Source organism: Argentina anserina, chromosome 6, assembly GCF_933775445.1.
Source record: "Argentina anserina chromosome 6, drPotAnse1.1, whole genome shotgun sequence".
Lineage (NCBI taxonomy): Eukaryota > Viridiplantae > Streptophyta > Magnoliopsida > Rosales > Rosaceae > Argentina > Argentina anserina.
In genome coordinates, this window is record NC_065877.1 from 17,320,870 (window position 1) to 17,330,024 (window position 9,155).

Genomic DNA, 9,155 nt, shown 5'->3' on the forward strand with positions numbered 1-9,155 from the left:
TCTTTGTGGGTAGTAAACTTTTAGAAGTACGGTTTGGTATCATTTGTACCAAACCCTTGGTAATCTATTCTCTCTTTACTCTACTTCTCTTTTGATGTATTTCATTTTCAAGGGTTTGTTGTATTTAATGGGTTGTGAGTAGTTGGATTTGAGGCTAGGCTAGCCCTAGCCAAACTCATGTGCTAATGAATTCATTTTACTTTTAATTGATGTTGATGCATGTTGAATCTATGGGCTTCTACACTTAAAATGCTTACTAAATGTGTTGCTAGTTTTGTCACCTAGAAACATGTTTAGGTAATTAATGAATCGGAACTTGAACTTGACAACTTCTTGAATCCGTGAGCATGGGTAGCCTTTAGGTGGTGGCTTAATATTTCTTACGGGAAATATTAAGTTGCTTGAATTTCTTACCTTGAACTTAATGCTTGTGCCATGAGTGTAATTACTCTAAGGGGGTGTTATGCTTGTGGTACATAGCCCACTTGTATTATAAGGTAATATAATTGGGACTAAAGTTTTGTGATTTAATTTGGCTCCAAAAGATTTTGTTAAATTGCATGATTAGTTGGTTTCTTGGTAGCTTCACCAAAGCACTAGGGGGAAGTTTGTCAAACATGTTATGCATTAATCTTGAGTTACATTTGTGCATGAGTAAGGCTAGGTGCAATGCCTAAGTCTCTACTTCTCTTTTGATTCTATCTTTACATTTACCTTTCCTTGTTGTTTTTGTGCAATAATTAGTTTGCTTAGCTTAATTCTAAAATCAACCAAGTCGATTCACTACCACTTGTTAATACCATCTTCATGATTCTTAGCTTCCAAAGGGCTAATGTTGTGAACTTGTAAAAAGTTAGAATGCATGTTTTTCTAGTTTTTCTTGCGGAAATCTAGTTAAAGTTGAGTTTCCCCCAATCCTTTGGGTACGATACTCTACACTTTCCCTTACTAAAACTTGACCTCCTATACTTGGGAGTAGGTAGTTTCACACATAAATACACATAATCATACTTAAGTGATTCAACTAACATATATTAATCTTATATGTAATAGGTGTGTTGTGCTCTTTTCCCCTTCGACCAAGATTTTATTTTCTCCCATTGGGTTTTGTTACTTGCAAGGTTTTAATGAGACAACAACTAATGCACCATTATATCTTTAAACTCGGCACAATGGGAGTGTTGAAGGAAAACACTATTAGTGTGCATTCGTTAAAGTAAATAATGGAATGAGTTAATGACATTTATGGTCAACGGATGTAACAGACCAATCACCATTATGTAGCCTTAATTATCATTATAATTACCATTTATTCCTATTGTAATCTTAACCCTTATATAAAGGGGATTATCAATGAGATGAGTAAATCATTCCATTTTTGCTACAACAATTTTGACAATTTTTTCTCTATTTTTGAGAAATTTTACCAAAGCTAGTGGAGATTCTCTTACACCATAGACCTTTAAAGTAGATTTAAATGAACAAATGACAGATTAGTATCAAACAAAATTATATAAAAATAAATTCACCTTAAAATTTCTCAGTAACTTCCTTAACTCCCACTTTTCCACATTTTTCTCTACTAAGTATTTCTTAAATAGATATTGCATACAGTGTGGGTACTTTGTTGCTAGTATTATTTATTAAAATATTAGGTAAAAATTCTTAGGATCTTTGTATGTCCCTCATCTATAATAAACACATTAATGAAGTCCTTTATAGATAAACAAAAAAAAACATTAGGGAGTGTGCATGAACATATACCGGTAAAGGCACTCAGGCAATTGTCTTTCCCCAAAGAGACATTTCACGATTTGAATTGAAATATTGTCTTGCTAATCATCATGGCATTTGTCAAAAGTTGGTGTTTCATCGACGGGTATCCATCAATATTCAGTAGACGCAAAACCAACAGCCACAAGTCATTCGGTTTTCATTCTTTAATTTCTATTTAATTCACAATCCCGCTTTCACGAATTTGTGCATCTATATAAATGTACATCCATGATTTATCGTCTACCAAATTGGGAATCTACAAATGAACAAGGAAGATGGTCTCTAAGGTTTCCCTCTCGTTTGTTGTTCCCTGTAAGACACGGTTTCATTTGTGATTGGGAAATAGGATTTAGAATTAGTGAAATCACCATTGTCGACTTGTATATATGTTTTTTAATACGTTCCTCCATCCTAATGTTCCTTATCGTTGGTATATATAGGTCTATATCTACTGACCTTGTTCGCCTTTTGGCCTAGTACGTTCTCTTTAATAAAATCCCATCCAGTTTCAGAAAAAAAAGAGCGATTACAAGCCAATTTCATCATAATATGTTTCATTGCGAGGAACATTCATTTTTACAAAGGAGAATTGAACATTGGAAATGAAATTTCTGTCACTTAATTTGAATGCTCTCATAGTTTTACAATAGCAACATAATATAGTTTTTACACCGAGAACTACATGATAATAATTGGAAATCTAATATTTTTATGGGTGCCTCTTTGTAATATTCTTTCTCTCCCAAATATACTGGAATTTTCACAAGAAAATCACCATGTTTGATAATACTGCATTACAATAACTACAGTATCAAGTTTCTTTTGTCTAAAAGATAGTGTAAAGTAGTTTGGACCAGATAAGTCACTATTGTCTAACAGCAGTCAACAAGAATACAGGAAATATATGATATGATATTTTCCCACTCCCATCCATAAAAGTGTTGTTTCTAAATTGGGGTAATTACTGTTAATAACAGTAGCTTAGGGTTATTCTGATTTCTGATAGTAGCACACTCGTCATTAGGAGGATATAATATCAAGTTTATGTTGATATTTCTAATCACCAAATTGAATTGTTTAATCATGACCCTGACCCTCCCATCATTTTCCTCCCTTTCCCGTCCTTTTTTAACTAATCAATTAAATTAATTTTTAATTTATTTTTAGATTTCTTTCTTTAAAATAGCTCAGCCGCCCAGAACAGCCACCCAATTTGCGTTTGCTCTCGCTCTCTCTCTCTCTCTCTCTCTCTCTCTCTCTCTCTCTCTCAACAAAATATCTACCAACACAATACAACTACAACACCCCCACAATAGCACTCCATCATTTCCACAAAAGAATCTCTCGCCTTCACATAGATACAGTGGCTTCTTCTTCTTCTTCTTCTTCTTCTTCTTCTTCTTCTTCTTCTTCTTCCTCTTCTTCCTGCTTGTTCATCCTTTCAGCAGCAAAAGCAGATAAAAATAATTCACGGAAACGAGCATGGAGAGGCCATTAATATCTTAGCGTATCAGAGCCTCTCTACCAGTCCCTATCTTTGTTTCTTTCTCTCTGTCTCTCTTGAATGAGTGACAACCCTAAAACAGTACTTCTCAGAATTCAAACTCACCAGAAACCTACCCAGCCGTGGATCCATCAACCATGAGCAGCTTGGAGGACTCCCTGAGATCTCTGTCCCTGGACTACCTCAATCTCCTCATCAACGGCCAAGCCTTCAGTGACGTCACCTTCAGCGTGGAGGGTCGTCTGGTCCACGCGCACAGGTGCATCCTGGCTGCCCGGAGCCTCTTCTTCCGCAAGTTCTTCTGCGGGCCGGACCCTCCTTCCGGACTGGACCCGATGTCGTCGCCGGGATCGTGTAGGTCGGGTACGTCGTCGTCATCGACGTCACAGAGAGGGATGAGTAGTTCGCAGGTAATACCGGTGAACTCGGTCGGGTACGAGGTGTTCTTGTTGCTGCTGCAGTTTTTGTACAGCGGACAGGTCTCGATAGTTCCTCAGAAACACGAGCCGAGGCCTGATTGTGGGGAGAGGGGCTGTTGGCACACGCATTGCACCTCCGCCGTCGATCTCGCACTTGACACTCTCGCCGCCGCTAGATCTTTTGGTGTTGACCAACTCGCATTGCTTACTCAGGTCTTTGTTCATTTTGCATCATTACTCACTGTGTTTTTCCTTTCTCTATTGGTTTTTCTGGGTCCTGTGTGATGCACTGTAGTCCAGTGCACTGCAGTCTTATGTTTGGTGGGCTTTGGGGGAATTACTGCAACTAATGCTTACTTCAATCCCTTTCTGGGTTTCATTTTTGCCCGCTGCCAAAACTAAAATATTTATTATTTACTTTCTCATTGTGGATTTTCTCAGAATGATCCAACTGGGTGGAGGAGTTTGGTTTTCCTTTCGAATCCCATGCCTCCTTTTTGTCCACAGTGATATATATTGACTTTAATTTCACCCCTCCTTTGCCTTAATATATAGGGTGTTCATTCCTCTTCTTCTTTCTAGGTAAATTTAGTATGTTCGTGTAATAGTTGTACGACATGTTTTGTTGGTTTTGTTCTTAGATTTCATGTCCAAGACGAGCTAGTTTCTTGAATTGGGTTATTTTTTTTCCTATCTCGGAAATGAGTATGAGTATCCATGTCTTTCTAAATTTAGATCTTGAAACGATCCCGTCTTGTCTTTCCACAGTAATCAATAGGAGATCTTTCCTAAACATTCACTTCCCCAATTTGGATGATCCCGTCAGGAATACAAAATTCAAGAAAAGGACCACCTGCCCCATAATTTTAGCAAACACATCCCATCATCACATTTCACAATGCATTTGTCTCTCCCCTCACTCACTCACTCACTCACTCACTCACTCACTCACTCTCTAATGCCTAATATATGGAAGATTAATTTGCTTGCCTTTTGTAATTTTATTTTTCGTTTGTGGCTCTCAGAAGCAATTGGCTAGCATGGTGGAGAAGGCGTCAATTGATGATGTGATGAAAGTGCTGTTAGCTTCCAGAAAGCAGGACATGCACCAGCTCTGGACAACATGCTCTCACCTTGTTGCCAAGTCTGGTCTCCCGCCGGAGGTACTCGCCAAGCACCTTCCCATCGACGTGGTGGCCAAAATAGAAGAGCTCCGCCTCAAATCCTCCATCGCACGCCGCTCAATGATGCCCCACCACCACCATCACCATCACCACCACGACATGGGTGCTGCTGCTGATCTCGAGGACCAGAAGATTCGTCGAATGAGACGAGCATTGGATTCATCCGATGTCGAACTGGTGAAGCTTATGGTGATGGGGGAAGGCCTAAATCTCGACGAGGCACTAGCATTACACTATGCTGTTGAAAGTTGTAGCAGAGAGGTAGTGAAAGCGTTGCTTGAACTCGGAGCAGCCGATGTCAACTACCCAGCCGGGCCAGCGGGCAAAACCCCACTCCACATTGCCTCTGAAATGGTGTCTCCGGACATGGTGGCCGTACTCCTCGATCACCATGCTGATCCTAATGTCCGAACCGTCGATGGAGTCACTCCCCTAGATGTGCTTCGAACCCTAACGTCGGATTTTCTCTTTAAAGGGGCTGTTCCTGGACTGACTCACATTGAACCCAACAAGCTCAGGCTCTGCCTTGAACTTGTTCAGTCGGCTGCTCTTGTTCTCTCCCGTGAAGAAGGCAATAACAATGCAAACAATTCTGCTTCTAATTCTTCCAACACGGCCATTTATCCACCGATGAGTGATCATCACGATCATCATAGCACAGGCAGCGGCGGCAGCAATATTAGCCTTAACTTGGATTCGAGATTGGTGTATTTGAATCTTGGGGCAACCGGGTCATCCACAGCTCAAAATCAAATGGGGTCTTCAAGAATGGATGGTGAAGATCATCATCAACATCATCATTCTCATGGTAGACAAGGAGGCTGTGATCCATCAACAATGTACCACCACTCCCATGACTTCTAGGCTCGATCATGCATCCATCACTTATAATATTGGAGAGAAAATTCATGAATATTATTCCATGGAAATTAATTAATATTGAATTTTATAATCTCTTGGTCCATCAGTCTTTTCTAGCTCGTTTTTCTGTTCAGTGTGCTTTGTTGTCTGTGATTTTCTTTTGTAGGCTAGCTTCTTTGTTGGTTCATCATGAAATGGAATGTCCTAGGAGGTTTTGATTGACGAGACATACATATACAAAGTTGGGTCGAGTAGGAAGCTAATCATAATGAATGATCTGGGATCGATTTTGTTTTTATAAATTTGAAATGCCTGCTTCTGATGAGTTCTGATCACTGATAGTTGCGAAGAGGATATCGACCATGGAACAGAATGGAGTAGCTAGATCGGTGGAGACACAGGTCAATCTATTTTTTCAACCCTTCAGAGTTTTGGCTATGGCCTGTCATTTCATCCCATCTTCTTTGTATTTATTGAGCTATCTAATTTAATCAATTATTTATTATGGTCATAATATTTTCTTTGTCCCCCACTCACCTCTCATCATCCCCTCTCCATGAAATATATTATTATTTTTCATATCTTTTTTTTTCAACCCGCAGAAAGATCGACTTCCAATTGCTGATATATATTCAATCGAAAAAAAAGTTGTGCAATTAACACGTCCCAAAATGCTATTCATATCCCCTATGTGATGAAAGTCAATCATAAAGTAAATTTAAGAAGTGAATTTGTAAATTTATTTAAATCCTAGTGATAGAATATTGAAATGGTTGTGTAAATAGCAATTTAAGACGTGTTAATAACACATTTTAAAAAAAGGGATTTGATAATTTAAATAATCATGCATGTTCGTAAATGTTCTTGCAAATGCTTGACGAAAATAAAAAAGGAAAGTTTCTTTATGATCTCTCAGAAAGTGTAAATCACACCTCCATTATGTATGCTTGTGTTGAAGAGTGGGTTTAGCAGCACACACTCCACACAGGGAACTGATCTTAATTCCATGCATATACAGTGGTTGAAATGTAGTATCTTATTAGCAAGTTGTTAGGTCTAATTAATATAATAGTGAAGATTTTAAATATTTATTTGGACACGGGTGTAGGGTACTTAATTGATAAACAGAGAATTATAATTGGGGATATGAGCTGTCTCTTCTCAATGAAATATTTCTTATATCTCATCTCTCTGCTGGGACAATAAGCTTTCAGTAGCTATAATCTGAAGAGACTTTGCTGTGGATTCTGGTTTAATTATATATATTAGAGAACTAAAACGCACAAGAGAGAACTGACCGGACCAAAATGAGTGGTTGTTTATTGTATGAACATGCAAACACACAAAATCAGGATTAATATCAAAATCTGTAGTCCGGATTCCCTCTACTGTAATCATCTTTTTTGTCTTCCCTTGCTTAATCGATATGGACCTAGCCTTTAATTAGTGCAAACAGTGCTTATGCTTCCACAAAACAATACAAAACTTACAGCTAAAAACCCTAGTTTCTTTAATATACTTTTGTCTATATCTATATATTCTACATCTATATATATGTTGCGTATATATATGTATTATATCCCTTTGTGGTAGTCAGTTGTCTATTCCAGATCTCTCGGACTTGGCTAGCTAATAGAGTAATAGCTACAATGTGGGCTCTTGCATTTAGATCGACTATCAATACTTCCAACTAAAGGCAGCAAAGTATCTGTACAGACGAGAAAACTGGTTAACTGAATTTCTTTTACTGCTTCACTGGTTCTTTCACTTAAGTAATCGAAACAAACAAGTGAAATCATCCTGCTCCTAATTCTACATAAAGAATCGACTATCTCGACAATAGTTCTACACGGCAGCCACATGCATGCTTGATCTGAATACGCATGTTCAACTTTCATATCACTACCAATAAGGTAGTCCAATTAATTCGTTGGCCAGATAGCCTTTTGTTTCACCAGTTGGATGCAATGCTACGGATGTTGAACATAGATCTGCATACACCTAGCTAGCTAGTGACTGCAATAATCAGCTAATTACGAAGCACTTGGTCATTATGTATATATCAAAACGTGATGATGTAATTAAAATCATTACATGCATGTACTGAAATATCCGAGATTTTTAATCTCGTTTAACCGACACATTAAAATTAAGTAATCGACATTTATCGATTATCGTAGTTAATAAGTTGATATTAAACTACATGTCGCCATAAGCGTTCTCGATGCTCTAATTTCTTTTTATTGACTTGAAAAAATATTTTCTTGTGTTTTAAAATATTTACATAAATATGTTTTTATGTGACTTAACTCTGACCCGTCAATTTGACATCATAAATTCTCTGCCGTTTGATTTAAATTATGGCATTTTGTTTGGGCCACTGATCTATGGCTTTGGAAAGCCCATTTTCTCTTTATTTACCAGTAACCGAGCCTAAGATTAGGCCCAAAATCATGTCCTTTAGATATCCAACCTCTCTCTCTCTCTCTCTCTCATTTCTTCTTCAGCTCCTCATCTCTCTCCTCTTCTTCCACCGAGACCGACACCGATTGTCACTTTCTTCTCATCATGCCGCCGTCGTCAAGGCGAGTTTTGCACATGCATCACCACCCTTGTGTTTGTCTCTCCTTCCTCTACTTGGCCATGGCCATCGGTCACCACTATTCTTCAATTTTCCGGTTTCATCGAAAACACAGCAGCCCCAAGCTTCCATAGATTCCGACCTGGAATCAGGACTCTGGCGGTCTCTCTGGTCCTTTTCTGGTAAGCCAAACCTTTACCCTTCACTTTTGATTAAGTTATGCCTTCAATTCCTTGAATTGAAGCTAAATCGAATTTGTCTTATTTCTGCCATGTTGACACCACTATCTTTGCTCCGTTGTTCTTCTTTTCCCATGGTCGCCGTCGGAACTCCGATGAGCTATTTTGGCCGTGCTCGGTAAGCCTATTCATTTTCTTCATTTGTCAACCTTTATCCATCTTCAACTACTTGAGATCAGAACTTAATCTCCTTCTTCCTCTTTTTCTGTTTTCCTCCATCGTGAAATCACCAACTCCGGTGACTTTCGAATCGTCCATTCCTGACGACGAGACGGACTGAGAACTTAGTCCTTGAGATTTTGGGCAGTGACCATGACCTTGGATGAGTCTCAGAGTGGCAGCATCTGTAATAACTTGAATTTCGTTATTCATTTCTTGTAATATCATGGACATTAATGAAATGTTATTTTGGTTATCCATATTCTACATCTTTTAAATAGCCTTCATTCGATGTAGAAATTGGTTCGAGAATCATTAAGTCGTTTTACGATTTCATCCGACTCAAGAGTCGACTTTTAATTCGATGCTCGTTTTAGAAAACGTCATTCATGAAAGTTGTAGAGCTCGTCAGAACGAGTTCGTAAACATTCA

General features: G+C 38.4%; 1 protein-coding gene across 1 annotated transcript; it reads left to right on the plus strand.

Moving 5' to 3' along the window:
* The first annotated feature begins 3,121 nt into the window (after positions 1–3,121).
* On the plus strand, positions 3,122–5,835 carry LOC126799449 (BTB/POZ domain and ankyrin repeat-containing protein COCH). Its single transcript, XM_050526654.1, has 2 exons — positions 3,122–3,912; positions 4,725–5,835. The coding sequence occupies exons 1-2, from the start codon at positions 3,418–3,420 to the stop codon at positions 5,745–5,747; spliced, it is 1,518 nt and encodes a 505-aa protein (XP_050382611.1). The 5' UTR covers positions 3,122–3,417; the 3' UTR covers positions 5,748–5,835.
* The last annotated feature ends 3,320 nt before the right edge of the window (positions 5,836–9,155 follow it).

What these genes read in the sequence shown, in the direction of transcription:
- LOC126799449 (XM_050526654.1), top strand. Translation starts at nt 3,418, where the DNA reads ATGAGCAGCTTGGAGGACTCCCTGAGATCTCTGTCCCTGGACTACCTC. An exon ending in AACTCGCATTGCTTACTCAG is followed by an intron (nt 3,913 to 4,724) that starts GTCTTTGTTCAT and finishes TGTGGCTCTCAG; the next exon opens with AAGCAATTGGCTAGCATGGT.